General features: G+C 30.6%; 1 protein-coding gene and 1 long non-coding RNA gene across 19 annotated transcripts in view; one reads left to right on the top strand and one right to left on the bottom strand.

The window, feature by feature from the left end:
* The window catches only part of LOC149032870 (uncharacterized), a 91,332-nt gene that overhangs the window by 42,974 nt on the left and 28,751 nt on the right, over positions 1-19,607 (bottom strand). The gene's annotated exons all lie outside the window — the stretch shown is intronic.
* Positions 1-19,607, top strand: part of Dscam3 (Down syndrome cell adhesion molecule 3) — a 172,335-nt gene that overhangs the window by 130,135 nt on the left and 22,593 nt on the right. For all 18 annotated transcript variants that reach the window (XM_089171605.1, XM_089171604.1, XM_089171606.1 and 15 more), the window contains 2 exons: positions 7,008-7,150; positions 19,026-19,190. In XM_089171605.1, coding sequence (XP_089027731.1) covers positions 7,008-7,150; positions 19,026-19,190 — 308 coding nt within the window. The remainder of the gene's footprint in view (positions 1-7,007; positions 7,151-19,025; positions 19,191-19,607) is intronic.

The raw sequence follows: 19,607 nt of genomic DNA, 5'->3' as shown, positions 1-19,607 counted from the left end.
TTCCTTCAAGTTACCTTCTTGCTTTTCCATCTTCTCTCTCTCTCTCTCTCTCTCTCTCTCTCTCTCTCTTTCTTTCTCTCTCTCTTTCACTATCTATATATATATTTATTTATCTGTTTTTATCTTCCAATGTGTATTTCCATTTCTTTCCTCTTGCAACTGAAAAATTTGTCATCAATCGAATTAAACAAAAATAAAATAAAAATAAAAAATATATATATATATATATATATATATATATACAGGATATCTAAATCAATTTCACATCATGGTAAATCTAATCTTCAATTCATGTATCAATAATAAAAAAATAAAAAAAAATTCCCCAAAGTCAGTTAGTTTTTTATTTATTTTTATTTTTTTTATTTTTTACTTTTAAAATTAAATCTCACCAATTTGTCCAACGAGATTATTGTATGCACAATTTCTGTTTTTATCGTTAAATACTCGAAAAAAATAAAATTAAATAAAATAAAATTAAATTAAATTAAAAAAAAAAACATTCCCTAAGGTTAGTTAGTTTTCTATTTTTTTTTTTTATTTATTTATTTGTATTTACATTTAAAAATTAAATTCCAACGATTTATCTAACAATTGTATGAACAAGTTCTGTTTATTATCATTAATACTCAAAATAATATGATATAAAGTTAAATAAGAAAATAACGAAAGAGAAAATCACACAAAAAAAAAAAATAAAAATCAACGAATAATAAACGAATAAACGAATGAACGAATAAATGGATAAATGAATGGATGAATGGATGGATGATTGTGTATACAAAGGGATATGTTAACGAAGTAAAAAAAAATTTTAAAAAAGGGTTAAGTGAGAAAGAGTAAGAAGAACAAACAAAAAGAGAAAATGAGACTGACAGAAGGAGAAAGAAAGAAAAAGAGAGAGAGAGAGAGAGAGAGAGGGGTATAGAAAAAAAGAAAAAAATTAAAGAGGAGGGTTTAAAAAAAAAAGGAAAAAAAGGGGGTGAGAAGAGAAGAGAAGGAAGGAAGGAAGGAAGGAAAAATCAAGCTCTGAGTTTCTCTCTCTCTCTCTCTCTCTCTCTCACTCTCTCTCACTCACTTACTCACTCACTCTTTCTCTCTTCTAATGGTGCTTATCCAGCAACTCGACGTAATTTTACTCGAGTACACGATGAGAAGTGAGAAGTTCCGATTTTTATGAACCTTTTGTGGTCTTTCCAGTAGTAGTACCTACCTAGCCAAGGGATTGAAAGAAAAAGAGTGAAAAAAGAGTGGAAGAGAGAGAGAGAGAGAGAGAACTTTTTCAAAGTTAAACCTACGAGAGATGAAATAAACCCTCGATAGACTTTCCTGTACGAGTTTAGTATTGATGCGTTGTATCAAAGAGATTCTTGAATTAAAAAAAAAAAAAAACAAAGAAAAAAAAGGAATAAAAAACAGGGGGTGAGAGTGGGTGGAAGGTTACACGGGGGGGAGAGGAAAAAAAGGAACACACGAAGGGGTTGGTTGGGTGGCATGGAAAGAGGAGGTTGGAAAGGGAGTTGGGTGAGAGTGGGTGGTTGGTTGGTTGGGGGAGAGAATGATGAAGTGTTCGCGCGAAATTGAAAAGTCCTTCTCGTCCGAGCCACTGATTTAACCGTGTTTTTTGTCTCTCTCTCTCTTTCTCTCTTTCTCTCTCTCTCTTTTTTTTCCTTTTTTTCTACCCAAGAGAGAGAGAGAGAGAGAGAGTATCGATCGCAATCGAATGAACACACACGCATGATGGAGAGTTCCCAAAAGAAAAAAAAAGAAGAAAAAGAAGAAGAATAAAAAAACACAGAGCAAAAAATACAAAAAAAAAAAAAGAAAAAAAAAAGTCGATGGGATATTTTCGAAACGGGAAAACACGAAGGGATGAAATAAAAAAAAAATAAAAAGAAAAAAAAAGGGTAGAAATAAAATAAAAAAAAAAGTAGAGTCGTTCAATTTTGATTAACTTCCAAGTAAGGGAGAAATGAATGGGTGTGGGTGGGGGGTTTTGGGTGGAGAAGAAATGAAAAAGGGTGGTGATTGGTGTCATAGTATCATCTGTGACTGTGAAGACTATGGAATCTTTCATGGGGGTTAGAGAGGGGGTGGTATTCATCATAAATCCTACACCCTGGACTCCCCATTTGTCTCTTCTTTTATTTTATTATCCATAATTTGCAATGTTATTTCTCATATTCTTATATTCCATATAATTGGCACCCCGTTTATTTTGAAAGTGGGCCCATTTCTCTATTTGTATTAAAAAAAAAAAAAAAGAAAACGCATATTATTCACTTTAATAATAATTGGGCATTACTTTAATAGGAAAGTATCGTTCAATTGAACACTTTTAAATACACTTAAGCTGTATAACTCGTTTGTACGTATATTTTTAATTACATTTAAACGTAAAACCTTTAATATTTCGAATAGAGTTAGGCCACTTTGAAAATAAACGGTCCCAATTAACTTATTGGTTTATTCGAAAAGTAATTTCGTTTCTTTCGGACAAAATAAAAACATTCGTTGATGCAAATCGACAAATAAGAACACGTGAGATCAATGAGACATTAAATTTATCAAATTTAATTGTTTATGACCACTTATAAAAAAAGGCCTTATAGTTTAATTTTGAAACAAAAATTGTCTTCATTTTCACACACACACACACAAAATGAAAAAAAAACGAAATTACTTTTCAAACAAGCCAATATATTCTTCGAAAAATGCAAGTTAATTTGGAAATGAGTTAACCGGAAAGAAAAAGAAAAATAAAAAAAAAAAAAAATAAAAAGAACTCGTAGGAAAAATTGAAGGAAAACTAGAAATCTCAATCGTCCTGCTGTGAATGGACACAACGAGTGGAAACGCAACCCGGTCCTCTCCAATTCGATTTCAACGTCCAATCCCATCACGTCGGATGGAAATCCTCCTCCTCCACCACCTCTACTTCCTCCATTTTCCACCTCTTCCTTTTCCTCATCACCGTAGTCGTCGTGAGACTGCTTTGAACGACATTTTCCTTTTTTACTCTTTCTCTCTCTTTTTTTTTTTTTATTCCATTCAACTTCATCCAGGACGTCGGTCTTTCACGGTTCTTACTCGAACGTTTAATTTCATCGTCGTTGAAGTTGAAAGACGAAAGTGAGAAAAAGAAGTAGAAAGGAAGAAAGGAAGGAAGGAAGGAAGACACGAAAGAAAACGAAGCTGGGTTTAAGAACGAAGAATAAAATAAAAAATAAGAGAGAGAGAGAGAGAGAGAAAAGGAAATGCTAAAACTATTTTTTATAATCCTCGTTCTCGTCTACGTCATTTTCTACGAAACAAATCTGAAATTCTTCTCAACTTTGCAACACCACCCCCACAACCACCACCCACCACTACTACCACCACTAATATTATTTTTACTATAACTACTACTATTATTTGTAATATCAACACTACTACTATTACTATTATTATTATTATTATTATTACTATTACTATAAACTTAGCTACAAAACTACACCACACCACACTACACAACACCACACTACTTTTCCATTACCATCACCGTTACTACCACCGTCGTTGTTACCATCGTTATTAAACCGTCATCCTCTCGTTTGTAGTTTTACTTTATCACTGAAAGCACTAACGCACATAAGAAAAATTCTTATAGGGTGTATAATATTATGCATATCTCGTAAACTGCATTCACCTGCATGCAAGACACGACGATACTTGACTCTTCTCTATCTATGAGATTCGCGAGAATACCAGGTGACAAAAAAACCCTTGTCTGTGTTTATTCGACTCCTCCTCCTCATCCCCATCCTCATCTAAACAGTTTTTCTCCAAAAGTAATCCAGGTAAAAGTAACAGGTACAGTTTTTAATCCATGTCCCTAGGATTTGTTTAAACATCAGCAATGTAAATTAACCAGCCAAACACTTGCACATACATTGCATACATACATATCAGAATACGTCAGAAATGAATGCATATGAAGGATGATGTATCATAGTATTTGGTTGAGAAAAACTAAAAGGTGGTGGTGGGTGTGGGAGAGGTTGAAAGGATTAGAAAGGATGATGCATTTAACGAAAGAAAGAAAGAAATGGGAATGATATTAGTCAGGATTACAAATTTCTTGTACCTTTTGTCATCGTCACAACAGTTCTTGTTCATTGTAAGGTCAACTATTTTTTCTCTTCTATTTCTAATTTCTAACTGTGTGAAATATTTCTTGGGCTTTTTTTATTTCACCACTAACAACCACAACCACAACAACCACAACAACAATATTTTATCTCATTTATTTCATCCCTTTTTTGCTTGTATTTTATTTTTTATTTTTGTATTTGCAGGTATAAAGCCCCAAGGGGTTTTAGGATGATAATTATTTCTTCGTTATGGTTGGTATAATGTTTAATAAGAGAAACCACACGGCCTTGATCGAATACACGAACGTGTTTCAACATTCTCCAACTTGTTTACTTCAACTTCAAAGAGAATTTCTCTATCTCTCTCTCTCCTCATATATATATATATAGTTTGAACATACGTAAACACGCATAAGCTTTGCATTAGCTTTCAGCCTATAATCTAAAGAAGACCCTAATCTAATCTCTTATCATTGCTATCAAAAGATTTATCAACAAATTTTCATTAAAAAATTTCCATGAATTATTTCAATGAATTATTTTCAATGAATTTATTCTCATTGATTTTATTCAATATTTATTACTTATGTATGTAAGTATTGCTTAGTGTGTTTGTGTGTATGTGTGCATGAATGTATTACTTTTAAAAGTATACAAAGTGTATTATAAAATGAAACATTCACAAAGAAGAAAGTCTCCTTTGTCCTGTGCTAAGTTGAAATTAGACTAAACACTATGATGATGGAAAAGTAAAGTGAATTTTCGTTGTTAAATAAATGTATTCTCTAAGCTGATAAGTTTAGCTACGTTTACTTTTCTTCTTAGTCATTTTCTCACGAAAATCCTTACACGATTATAAGAAAATGTGTTTTCCCTCTTTCTCTTTCTCCTTTTTCTATTATCTTACTTAATTGCACATTGATATAATAATATTTCAATTAAATGTTAATTAGATGAATACGAAATAATACCATTCATGAACCAACATTATAATGTATGAACAACATTGTATTATAATGAACATTATAATACATTTGAATGAATTCACGTTTAACAACGATTACGAATATTTAAATATAAATTTTATATATCCTATGAGTCCACACATACACACAAATACACACCATTGATCTATATTAGCGGACACGACAGACATTTTCAGTGACATACACACACGCACAGAAGAATTATATATATATATAAAGAAGATACAAAATAAGATAAATATATCGAATATAATTCAACCTATAAACTTGTCGTATAACAATTTATAAATAAAAAAATTAATTAAATAAACAATTTCAATTAAAACCGAATTGTAAATCTAAACCATTCACGAATCCATCTGATGACACAAAATAAATTTCATTATAATCGGGTCTAGCCGTTTAGGAGGAGTTTAGTGACATACACACGCACAGAAGAATTATATAAAAAAAAATTATAAATTAATTTATATTATATTTTTATGTGTACATTTTTTTATATATAATATTATACTTTACTTATTTATGATATTTTATACACACACATTTTATTATATATCATAAAATACTTCACCTCTGTTTTGTTATAAGACTGCCGATTATAGTCGTCACCTATGAGAACAAAACTATCTCTAATAAAATCCTGGTATTATTTTCTCATTGAATTATTATTTTACCTCAAAGACTGGTTTTTAACATACATATACTATTTGTAATATTTAAAAAAATATATATATATATATATACATTTTATATCGATGAATCAACAACAACCAACCAAACTGATGTATGCGGTAGAACGTGAACAAACTAAACGAACAAACTAAACGAACAAACGAAAACGATCGAATATAGTATGTATCAATGAAAGAATCGCACTAGCGAATTTGTAAAGAATACTTCTCGCGTTTTTGACGTACAGTCCGATACGCAAACAAACCCTCTTGTCCTCCCATCCCCCTTTCAATGGGTTTGCATCATGCATCGCCACCACCACCACCACCATCACCACTAGCACCATTCCTATCATTGGTGTCCTTCCATCAACGCATACTATGAACAACACATAACACACTTTTGCATACTAACCCTTTTCCCTTTCTCTCTCTCTCTCTCCCTTGCATTTTTTTTTATTTTATTTTTAATGTTTTTTCTTTTTTTTTTTTTTTTTTGAAATATCGTAGCCACGATATCGCATCGACGCTTCCGCAAACAACACAACGAGTAGTCCACGCCCTATTCTGATATGCATAGTTTACTTTGCGTCACTTTTTACCTTTTTTTTTGTTTGTTTGTTTGTTTGTTTGTTTGTTTGTTGTTTGTTTATGATTTTTTTACGATTTTTTTTTCTTTATATTATTTTTCTTTTTTTTAAACATTGAGAGAATACACCGGACAACGCAACACGACAGAGATCACTTCTTTCGTTGTTGATTTTTTTATTTCTATTTCTATTTGTTTTGTTATTATTATTATTATTGTTTGTATCGTTTCCTTTTGTTATACACTGTTAATAATTTATTCCTACAACAGTATGATCCTTTTTTTTTTCCTATTTCATGTAGTTTCTTATTTCTTTTTGTTTCATGAAATTTTATCTATTCAATATTTATAAATTCCAAAAAATATCTTAACACCTTAATATATTATTAAATTATTATACAAAATAATTTTATTATTAAATAAAATAATAAAGAAAAATAATTCTAAAAAAATTGTAAATATTTAGAACAGTATAATAATAATCGTTAATTATAATATAGATTTGCAATCGAAATTATTTTTTTTTTTCTATTGAGAAAAATATTAGGTTTATGTGTTGTTGCATCAATTAACCTTAATTGCAAATAAGTTGAATGATAACATAGATTTTGTTTTATTGTTTCAGACAACTGTTGGGAAACGGTACGCTTTATTTTCCACCCTTTTTAGCTCAAGACTTTCGTGCTGAGGTACACAACGCTAGATACAGATGTCGAGCTACCAGTTCCGTTGGGACTATACTGTCTCGCGAGGTAACTCTACGTGCAGGTAAGCAACCTATCATCACAAAAAAAAAAAAGAAAAAAAACTACAAACAATTTATCTATTCACTTTATATATCAAATAAATTCTATTTCTCTGTTACAAAAGGAAAAGATTTTTGTTTTAATAAATAAGAATATTAATTAAATACATTAATTTCATTGGATATGAATTTTGTTTTCAATCTAATTTTGTACTTGGTATTTTTCAAATTTGTATTTTGTTTTCATAGATTTCAATTTGATTCACTTTAGTTTTCGTTCATGTTAAAGTTAACAATTTTTAAATCCCTCAATCCAATTTAATTAATTTCAACATTATTTTGTTCACTACAACGTTATGTTACTCAAACGTGTAAAAATAAAAAAAATAAAAATAAAAAAAAAAAACAAGAATAAAACCAAGAAATTAGAAGAATGAAAAAGAACAAATTAATAATAACGATACACATGTTGATTGAATAAAAATGTTCTCATATAAAAAAAAAAAAGCAACAACAACAAAAATCTGTGTTAAATAAGATGATATAATATAAATCGAAATTTTCATTGGAAGAAACACACATATCGTGTGTTAATAATGTTTCGATAGAATTTCTCGATAAAGCGTAAACAGGACATTTAAACCCAAATGTTAACGGGACGGCAATTTTCATTGAGTGCCCACGGCCGAATATAGGAATATTATGGTTGCACGTTGCGTGTTATTTGAGCAGGAAATGTTTACTCTTTTCTCTCTCTCTCTCTCTCTCTCTCTCTCTCCATGGAATCAGAGTTTGTAGTAGATGGTTATTACCGTTGTAGAAAGAGCCACGGCTTCCAAACCCCGTGAGCTTTCTGGTCAAGAGGGTTGCTCGATAAAGTAAATAAGTGAAAACCTTGAAGCAATATTTCCCAAACATCGCTACGCCAAATATATTGCCTTTCTTTTTTTACCACCTACTCCCACCCCCAAACCAACCTCATCCTTTTTTTTTTTTATAAATGCGTTAAATCAGAAGTATTTTTATATAGAAATAAAACAAAATAAATGGACCCAAGTATTTTTGTTGTTTTTTTTTTTCGATGATTAGTGCAAACTTTTCTACGAATATTTCAAAATGTATTATTTTAATATTTATTTTTATTATCAAATATAATAATAGATAATAATAATAATAATAATCCTGAATTTATTACAACTTGCCAATTAAGATCTCAAAATATGTTCAAACGTGTTCCTTGAAATAAAATAAACGTCAATTAGCAAAGAGAGAAACATAACACGAATAAACACGAAGGGTAAACTCACACCATAACAACCCACAACAACGTTGTAGTATTCATGTAATAAGAACACCCTTTCTAGAAGCTCAAAGTTTCTGAAGATCCCCCTATTACGTGTTCTACAGATAGCAAACCCATACAGAACGTGACTATGGGCGTGATGAAGAGTAAAATGAAAAGGAGGATGAGAACATCGAAGAAGGAAGAATTTAAACGGGGGTAGGGGGTTAATAAAAGAGAGAACCTATTGGAATCAACAGAAATCGTATTTTCATTTAAGAGGAAGCTAATTTTGCTATCCAAGCAAATACCAAAGAGAGGAAAACGTTTGAAAGGCCATTAAAATTGTATCGAACTTTCTTCGATATCCATGAGTAGTAGAAGAGTGGTGGAAGTAGTGGTGGTGGATGGTGGATAGTGGGTGAAAATTTGGGGTTGAACAGAGGATTATTTAGATGTCTGGAAGAGAACAGCAAAAGGTGGAATGTAGGGATTGAGACAAAACTTTGTCCGGTTGAGTTAACCAATGAGTTGGCCACTTAAAAGGGCTGATTTTAGTCTGTGAGCCGACTAGTAGTATTACTTGACCACAAGGTAGACTGTGGTAAAACCACCACCTTTAAATAAGCACCCTTTCAATTAGAAATGTTGCTAGAAATCAATGCGTATATAAATCCTTTTTTTTCTTTTATCATTCATTTTTGTTTATTCGATATCAAACTTCTATGGGTTAACAGGAAAAGTGGGGAATGGGGGTTGAGGTTTTTTGTTTTTGTTTTTTAACGATAAATATAAAGGATATATCACGTGATTTAAATGATTTTTCTATTAAGCTATTTTATTAGAGTTGTGTATGTACTTTGAAGGATTCCTCACGATCCTTGAAACCTAAATGAGATAAAAAAAAAAAGGACTAGGCTCGTATTCCTTTGACAAACTCACCCCACATTCGGGGTTTCATGTTTTATACTTCTACAAACGTTTCCTTTCCTAGGATTTTATATTTCTCTACTAAACTTCAATTATCTGTGAATAAACACAGATTCAAACGGCAATTTAAATTAAATAAGAAAAAAAAATATTAAAAAAAAAAAAAAAGAAACAGAAATAACATTTAGATAGGTAAAAAGATTTTTCAAATAAATGTTGATCTCCTATTGGTCGAGTATATCACAGCTAAGTAAATAATAATCAATGCTGAACACGTGAAATAGCAAATATTTCGAGATCTTTTCAAATATCCGTGGTTTATTTTCTTGATAGTCAAAGTAGTAGTAAAAGTCTATCATCAGTCAGACCATATACAAACATACGAGAATTCTACTTAACACTAGATTGCCCAAGGCAGTCATTTTGACTGTTTTTTATTTTCAATTAGAAAAACAATTATGTATATAATGACACAATTTCTTAGAATTAATAATAATTAATTAATTAATATTGTTAATATTTACTAATAACTTGTTGTATAACTGTAAATAATATAAGAAATATTAAAAATTAATTTTAAACAAATTTGTTTACACATTAGTTATTTTTTCACAATGCAGTCATTTTGACTGTTTTTGGGCAATATAGCTATACAAGAAATCTCGGGCAATCTAGTGTTAAAAATATTACATGCATACTTTATGTGATTTTTATGATAATGACGATGATGATGAATATCTAAAGCTGTAATTATGCATATTTTTTTAGAAATAATCAAAGTTGAAATTTGAAATAGCAAATATTTCGAGATATTAATATTCACGTTTGTTTCTTTACTACTTAAAGTAGTAAAGGTCTATCATCAGTCAGTCATATATAATATTATCTATTTAAATACTGCGTGTAAACTTTATGTAATTTTTATAAACTTATGATGATAATTGTAAATATTTAAAGCTGTAATTACAAATATTTCTATCTCGAAAAAATCAAAGTTGAAATATGAAATAGCTATTTTTTCAATATCCACGTTTGTTTCTTTCTTTACTACTTAAAGTAGTAAAGGTCTATCATCAGTCAGTCATACATAATCTTTCATAAAGAATACATTTATATAAAGGGTGAGTTTTTTATATTTTTTCTATCTACCACAAGATTTTTTAATTACCCCATACTTTCCCCATACTTTTCCCATTATTGTTTCATTCATGTGATTTTATTCTTTCTCGTTATTTTATTTTTATATTTTTTTTTCCATTAATTTGACTTAAACTGAAAAATGAATCATTATTGTAGAATGGTCGTATTTTTTTTCTCTTTTGTTTTTTTTTATTTTTCTTTTTGTTTTTTTTCCCCCTGTGGAACAGATAGATTTTTTTTGTATCCATATATTTTCAATACCATTTCGTAAGAGAATATTTTGTGTGATCGTTGCTAATTGGCTATCTCGTTAGGTGATTTTTGATTTCTAACTCTGACAGAACAAAAGTATTGCTTTCTCTCTTTCTCTCTCTCTCTGTTTTTCTCTCTTTCTCTCTCTCTCGAAATATTCTCGTTTCAGTGCGAATGAGGTAACACGAATTGTAAACTTTTTCATACGTTTGTGTTTCGTTACAAATACAGTTTAAAAGAAACGTAAAATTACCTTGTTATTTAAAATTTCAACACATACTTTAAAAAATATCATTATCATTATCGTAATTTCTAATTGATTCATAATACAACAACAACAACAAAATATTAAATCATCCCTTAACCCTTTCTATACCCCACGATACACATAAACCAATTTTCTTAGCGGAACAAAAAAAAGAACACGCAACATAGTTTCGGCAGAAAAAAAAACAAACAAACAAACAAATTTGAATTAAAGATAAAAACAAAAAGATCTCATTTTTACTTTCCATTGATAAAAAGAAAGAAATGCAACCCCTTCACTTCAAAAAAAAAAAAAAAGAGAAAAGTAAACAAAAGAAAGAAAGAAAGAAAGAAAGAAACGTCGTCTCGTAATGAAAACAAAACTGAAACCTTTCGAAAAGTCTCGAGAAAAAAATTAAAAAAAAAAGGGGTAGGAAAGAAAATCATAGATGGGGGAAGGGATTAAGGGGTAAGGGTAAAGGGTAAAGGGTAAAGCTAAGTAAGTAAGTAAGTAAGTAAGTAAGAAAAAAAAAACCCGTGTGGTTTTCCCCTTTTCTCGTAGTCTCTCAAAGTCAAGAAACTCACCATATGTGTATGTGTGTATGTGTGTGTGTGTGTATTCAGGAAGAGTTTTGCCTACTCCAAACGATTTTCTTCCAAGTGTTGGAATATTTCCATGTTACTACTACTACTATTGCTACTGATGATTATGGTGGTGGTGGTGGTAGTAGTGGTGGTGTTATCGCAAGGGTTAAAAACTGCGACTCTATCAAAGCCTGAGAGAGAACGAAACGAAAAGGGGTGGGTGAGTAGGTAGGGGCGGGTGGTGAGGGGTGGGGTGGGGAGGGGGGGGGGTTAGTCGTCGTTCATTAAAATGTGTTCCTGCCTCCGGTAATTACGCGTTTAATTATTTAAACGAGTGACCCGACATTCAGCAAGATTTCATCCCTCCTCCATAAACCCCCTTCTGCCTACGTTTCTCTTCTAACCTACCAACCCCCCCTCACCCCCACCCACCACCCCCCACTCCATCAAACATCCCTCGTTCTTTCACTCTCACTTTTTTTTCCAACACCACTTTCTTCTTTTAGCTTTAACTAATCTTCTTGTTTTTTGTTTTTTTGTTTCTTTTTTTTTTTATTCGTTCATTCAATTCTATTAATTTAAACAAATTCTCTATTCACTCTTATTTTAATAATTCACAAGTAATTAATTACTTATTTTCATTTTCATTTTCATTTTTGTTATTCATATTGCTCATAAAGATTATCTCTCGATAAATAAATCGTTTTGTAAAAAAAATTGAAAAGAAAACAAAGAGGGGAAAATATTTTTTGTAAACGATCATTTAAAAACCAGTAGTAGTACATTTTCCACATGATCGATTAGAATATATATATATATATATGTATATGTATATAGAAACAAATAATAAAAATATTTAATACCATCGAAAAAAAAAGAAAAAAAAAAAATAGAAGAACCAGCAGCAACCTCTATGGTGAATTGTCGGGACACACCTGGGTTTTGTGTTTTTGCCGATGCGTGGTTATACGAGCCGAGTAAATTTAATAACCCCCCGTATACGTGGGGATAAATCGAATTCCCGTTGAATATTCATCAGACACCTAGGCTATTTTTCGATCGTTTTACCACCGTGGTATTAACTATATATGGGGGTGGAGGGGAGTGAATGTGGGGGGTTGGGGGGTGAGAAGGGTAAATGTGTTTCTCGATTTCGGCCGATAATTATTAATAAAAATATCGTCATAATACAATATTCCCATACAGAAAAATCGTTTATTAATATTTCATGAGATTAATGATGATTAATCGTTAATAATAATTAATGAGAGAGAGAGAGAGAGAGAGAGAGAGAGAGATAAAGAAATATTTGCAAATTCCTTTTTTTTTTTTTGTTATTTCTTTCTTTCCTTTTTTTTATTTTTTTTTTTTAAACGAAGTTCAAACTACAACAACAATCTTGAACAACTTCCTATTGAAATTTAGATCGCTATCCATTTTTATCTCTACGATTACACCATGAAAGGTTCTGCCCTTTTTTCAATTCTTCCCATCCCCCTCTCCCCCATACCTTTCCCTAACCTAGCCCCCTTTTATCACTGTAAGAAAATCGTTGAAAAAAATTTTTGCTTGAAAGTGTGCGAGTCCGACCTTCTAAGAAAAAGAAAATAAAATCAAAAAAGAAAGAGACACACACACAAACAGAAAGAAGAAAAGAACGAGAGAGAAAGAGAGAGAGAGAGAGAGAGTAAGAGGGATAGTTGACAATTTACCTACCCTCTTTACCTCCCTTAAAAACTATCTATCCATCTACCTAGACCACCATACACTCACACACCAACACTCACAACCATCCTCACATTTCTACTTTCTTTGAAGGATAAATCCTTTTTGGGGTGGTAGTTACACATACACACGTTAAGGGTAGAACCTCTGCTCACCACCCTAAAGGGTGGTTGGCGGCCGATGTCATTTTAGATAAGATTTTTCCACCGACTTGAAAGCCAGAAAGGTGGTTCGTTTGAAAATCGTTTACAAACCCCGTAAGGAACCACTCGTCAGGTTGTTTTTTCTATTTCTTTTTTTTGGTTTCTTTCTTTTCATTCACGCGTTGCGTTTCGTTGTGCATCCAAAATTAAGGAGAAGTAAAATATAGAAAGGGTTTATTAGAGAAAGAAAAAGAGATACCTAAATGAAAGAAAACATGAGATAAAGATAAAGAAAGAGACCCAAAAAAAAAAGAAAAAAAAAAAGAAGTTTGTTTGAAAAAAAAAAAAAAAAACGTACATTCGTGTTCCTTGGCATAGTTTGCAAGACCAATTATGTGTATAACATGCTTGCTTTTATGGTTATCATGATACGCAAATACGATGATGATTAAACCAACCCCTTTCCCCATAGCATTCATTTCTGTTCTGTCGTGTTTCATTAAAAAAAAAAAAAAAAGAAAAGAAATAAAAAAGGGAAGTAGTAAAAGAAAGTGAATATGAGCTTTGTTCTCATTGATCAACAAAATTTCCTCAAGTGAGTTTCATTCATCACGTGTGACGTGTTTAAAAATAGGGATGGAGGAGGGGATGAATTTTGAACCAAAAAAAAAAAAAAAAGAAATTGAATTAGATCCTTTTTTTGAGGTATACGTGTGATTTTGATATGTTTCTTTGAGGAAATGATTATTATTATTTGAATATAATTGTTATTAAATTTAATAAAATTGTTATAATAATGTAAAATATATTATTATTGTTAAAAGTATTCGTTAAATTAAATTTATTAGAATTAAACATGAATAGAATTTGTTAATTATTATTTTAATTTAATCTGTATTTAACAGGAGTGTTTATTATTATTATATGATATTTTTTATATACAAAGGAATAAGTTTAATATAAGTTTTATATAAAAGGGATTTATATATATATATATATATATATATATAAAAAATATTTTATAAAATTTTTTATAAAAGATATAATATAAAAACATATTATATTATTATTTTTTATTTTATTAAAAAAAAATTTAATATAATAAAATATCAAATACTTTTAAATAAAATGTTTTGTACGAAATACGAAATAATTTATTATTAATTAGATTCTAATAAATAAATCATATTTTTTATATAATTTACAGTTTTGCTTACTCAATATAATTTAATTAATTAATAAAAACATTACATTATATATATATATTTTACATTAATATTAACAAACGCATATATGCGTCCATATCACTCTAAATTTAATATATATATAAATATATTCGTAAGAAAAGATTCGTTCGAGAGGAAAGAATAAGAATAAGAGGACTTGAGTACACACACACATATATATACATATATACAGAGAAAGGATATAAAGTCCCAGTAGTAGGATGTCACGTATAATCTCGACGGCTTCACCGGAAGTCGGCCATGCCAGCAGATTCTCTAGGGATAAAGGGTATGGCCGGTTGAATTTAATCAACCGTTGGATGGTAGAGCGAGAGATGGATTTCCTGATAAGCTGAACGACTACTGGATGGAAACTTACTTGTGTGAGGAACCTTACACAGAAAGAGAGATAAAAAGAGAGAGAGAGAGAGAGAAATAGATAGGAAAGAAAAATAGAAAGAAAAATAAAAGAAGTGTAGAAAGAACCAGCATAATATTGTAAGTATAGTACTTTCTCTCTCTCTCTCTCTCTTTCTTTCTTTCTTTTACTAATGTTAGTAAAAGATAGAAAATAAAATATAGGTTGAAATTTTCTACACGAATAAGATGTGTCTGTCTGCTGCATAAGTATATATATATATGTGTGTGTGTGTGTAGGGAACGTAGAAAAGTACATGCAAGGTATAGTCATAGTTCTTTTTCCTAGTAACTTCCTCCCTTTTTCTATAGACTTTATTTCAAGTTGTGCCGTACGAAATTGACCTCGTAATTCTAAAACCTTGTCCTTCCATTGTCCCTTTTTTAAGTGAAAGAAACAAAAAAAAATTAAAAGAGAGAGAGAGAGAGAGAAAAAAATAGAATGACAGTTTAATTTAAAAGAGAAAATGTAAAGAATCGAACGTATATTAAGGGGGTTTTATTATAATAAAATCGAATTGCAATTCATTTGAGATTGTTAATTTTTTTTTAACATTTTGCGAATCAAAATATTAAAGAAGTTTCATTCTTTTTTTTTTTTTTTTATAGAATAAAAAGGACACGAGATTCTAATTTTTTGTTGTTTCTCTCTTTTTTTTCTTTTCATTTCGTTTTCATCTACTTTTCTAACCCCTTGTGCTGGAGTACGTACTACAGGTTGTAACGATTCGTATAGGAGGAATCCTCTGGTTAGGGGTTGGCCCTTTTTTCTTTTTTTTTCTTTTTTTGGTACAGGCAGAACGTCTTTGAAAATTGGGAACTTTTCGAGAGACCTTCGGTAACCGTACGAAAGTTCCTATCTCTCTCTCTCTCTCTCTCTCTCTCTCTCTCTCTCTCCCTCTCCCTCTCACTTTCTCTTGGTACAAAGTAGGTAGTTTGAAATACGTAAGCGAGGATGAAATTGTGAGTAAAGGTGGGGAAAATTGAAGAAGAAGAAGAAGAAGCAGAAAAAGACGAGGATGAGGATGAGGACGAGGACGACGACGACGACAGGAAGCTGTTCGTTCGAGAAGAAACGTGTGTGAGTGGTATGGAAATAAATGTGAAGAAGAGAGTAGTGGGAGGGGGAGAGAGAGAGAGAGAGAGAGGGAAAAGCTTCAGGGGATGAAACGAAATGTGCAAATGAAGCCAATATGCGCAAGATATTCACCGAACCGGCAACGATATTTCTGCGAATTCGTAGAAATCGTTGGAATTAACTTTAACCCACCCCTCATCCTCATCCCCATCCTCATCCCCATCCCCCATGTGGTCGTAGATAGAGGGAGAGGGAAAGGAAGGACGACGACGTGCAAGACTTTCTACTCATTTTCATTTTTTTTTTTTTACCTCTCTTATTCACTCGCTCGACATAGATATCTATATATATATGTGTATGTGTGTGTGTGTGTGTGTATGGCAACGTCCTTTTTCCTTTTCCTCCCTCTACCTCACCCCACCAACGCGTTTTCTTCTTTAACTTGAAGGCTCCTTCATCTTCCACTACTTTTCCTCTCTATCTCGTCTATTTTCGGATAAAAATCGTCTTTCTCGATTCCTTCGGGGTAAAAGCTTCGATATATAGTAGTACACAGTGTATATAAAAGGGGGAACCAACCCCCTAGTGAAAAATCATTTTGCTCTCTGGTGTAACCCGGGTAAAAGTCGTTTTGCTGTTTCGAAGATTAGAAATTCGTTGAGAGGATTCCCTTTTCCCTCTCCCTCTCCCTCTCCCTTAGCACCGTATAACTCGTTTGGTCCCTTAGGGATATAGATAATAGTACCGTTTTACTCTTACTTCATCGTTGAAAATCGGTGACAATTTATAAGATGATCGATAACGTTCGAATTTTCTTTTATTCTATTATAGTATATTCTTTTTTTTTTTTTCTAGTAACTTTTTTTCTTTCTCATTTGTGTCTTTGTTATTTTAATATGTGAATTTATGTAGTGCATTGAATGAATTTGAATGAAGAATAATTGAACATTTAATTGTGAAGTATTAAATAAATGTAATAATAAAATACTTTAATACTAAATATAATATTAATAATAATAATAATAATAATAATAAATATTTAATAATAAAACTTTCAACATTTTTCATTCTTTTCAAATCAATCGACATTATATTATTAAACATAATGTTTTATAATATATAATACAACTAATTAATTAATTATTTTACGATAAATTGTTCAAATATTTTCGCAAATCATTGCACTTAAAAATTATCATCATCATCATCATCTTTTTCTTTTTTTTTTAATTTTCTTCAAGATATTTGAAAGATTTGTACTTTTTTAAAAAAACACAAGCATTATTATCATTCACTTGCAACTATGATAGATAATAAGCTTTGTCACCTTTTGCAGTTTCAAAAGAGAGTTTACTTCCCACACCTTTGGGAGATTGTGTGGCGTGAAAATGCACCAAGTATCCCGTTGTTTGTTTGTTTGTTTGTTTGTTTGTTTGTTTGTTTGTTGGCTAACTATACTATTATTATAATTATTATTATTATTATTATTATATATCCACCTACCCAAACACTCACATATTCTATCTCTTTCTTTCTCTTGTTCTCTCTTCATTTATCTACATATATTATATCTTTCTTTTTCTGGTTTATATCTCACATATATATATAATAATAATAATATTCTTGTCTCGTTGTTTGTCAACTTTTCGTGGCATAGAACGGGCCGTTTATGCGATGATAAACACGCTCGTTAACTTTTCATTCGTAGTTGCTTTCTTAAATTAAGCTTCGTCGGATCATATATAGTCGAGGATGTTGAAGAGAGAGAGAGAGGAAGGGGCCGGGGGATGAAGGGGTGGAGACAGAGGAAGAGCAGGGTAAAAGCGAGAAAGATATGGGAGAAGGAAATGGGGGATGAAAATGAGACGAGACGAGACGAGAGACTTTCTTCTCGTTCGTGAATTTACCCCTCACTCGTTGTCGTAAAAATAAAACTAAACAAAACTAAAAAAATAAAAAAAAAACAAATGAAAAATAGAAAAAGAAGGTATACACCATTTAAAAAAAAAAAAAACACATACATAGGAAAATAAAAGAATATAAAGAGAAAATTTCATTGAACGAATGAGAAAGTTATTGGTTAACGTAAGTGAAAGTATTCGGAAAAGAGAGGTGGTTGATGTTTATGGGATGGGAGGGGTAGGATGATGATGAGGGTGCAACCATCACTAGCATCGTAAGGAAAAGTGGTCAGGAATAAAATGTTTTCAAATAGTTTAACAAGAGAAACTACTTTCCTTTTTCTTTCTTAACGTTTTCTATGGGAAAGAAACCGGTTTTTATGAAGTCCGTGAAATTTTTCTCCATTGTACAAACCCGTTTTCCCATAAATATGTTCTCTTAAGGATTTTCTTTACTCGATATATACTTTTATTCGAATTTATTATTTCTTATCTCCTTTAGATCGTTTTTTTTTCTTTTATAAAATATTAATAAATTTAAAATCGTATTACTTTTGAATTGTAAAATGTCAATGTTAATTTGGATAAATTGTTTTATAAAAATTCAATAATATTTTGTTATATTCTTTTAACTTCTTTTGTAATACGATGAAATTAAAAGTGTCCCATTATAATTAGATGCACCATAAATGCATGGTCAAACTATTTCAATCTCATTCTATAAACAAATAAATTGAATTAAACTATTATTAAATTTTGTTTTCTATGTTTTGATATTTCACGTGTGATACATTGATATTTAAATAATCTAAATGAAATAAAATAAAATAAAATAAAATAAAATATCTAAATATTAATTTGATTTGATTTCATTGGTAATCCAATTTGCTATGTCAATTTTCTATCTCTGATTCTACTTCTTTATTCTTTTATTATCTTTAATATTTTTTGTTGTTGTTTCTTTTGTTTGCAGTCCTTACGGTTTCCGGATATGACGTAAGAGTAAACAGATCGCCAGTGGTGGAGGGTTGCAACGCGGTCCTATCTTGTACGGCACGAGAGGACATCAAAGAACATCTTACCGTCACTTCGTGGTTCCGAGACGACGCCATACTTTTGCCCGGAAGCACCGACACCGGTAAGTCCTTTTTATCCCCCTCACCCTTCTCTTTTTTCTATCTTTTTTTTTTTTTTTTTTTTTTTTATTCATTGTCTACCTGGTATTCTGATTTTTCTACGGTTCGTTACACTTAGATGAGAATATCAAACTATTTTCCTTAGAAAATTCTAAATTGTATCAAATGAAAAATGAAAACTCTCAACAACGAAAAACAAACACAAATAAATAAATAAAAAAAAAAAAAAACAGAGACACTAATACAGAAAAAAAAATAAATAAAATAAAAAGAGAGAGTACGATTATTATTTTATTTTTATTCTTATTTTTACTTTGGCTTTCTATTTAAAAATAATAAAAAAAAAAAAAATAATAGAATACCACAAACCAAAAAAAAAAATATATTTTTCTTTCACTCGTTCAACCCTTATTTCCTTT

This window comes from Polistes dominula, unplaced genomic scaffold (assembly GCF_049000335.1).
Source record: "Polistes dominula isolate Pdom_NZ unplaced genomic scaffold, Pdom_raw_medaka contig_26, whole genome shotgun sequence".
Lineage (NCBI taxonomy): Eukaryota > Metazoa > Arthropoda > Insecta > Hymenoptera > Vespidae > Polistes > Polistes dominula.
This window is presented reverse-complemented; position numbering and strand designations above follow the sequence as displayed.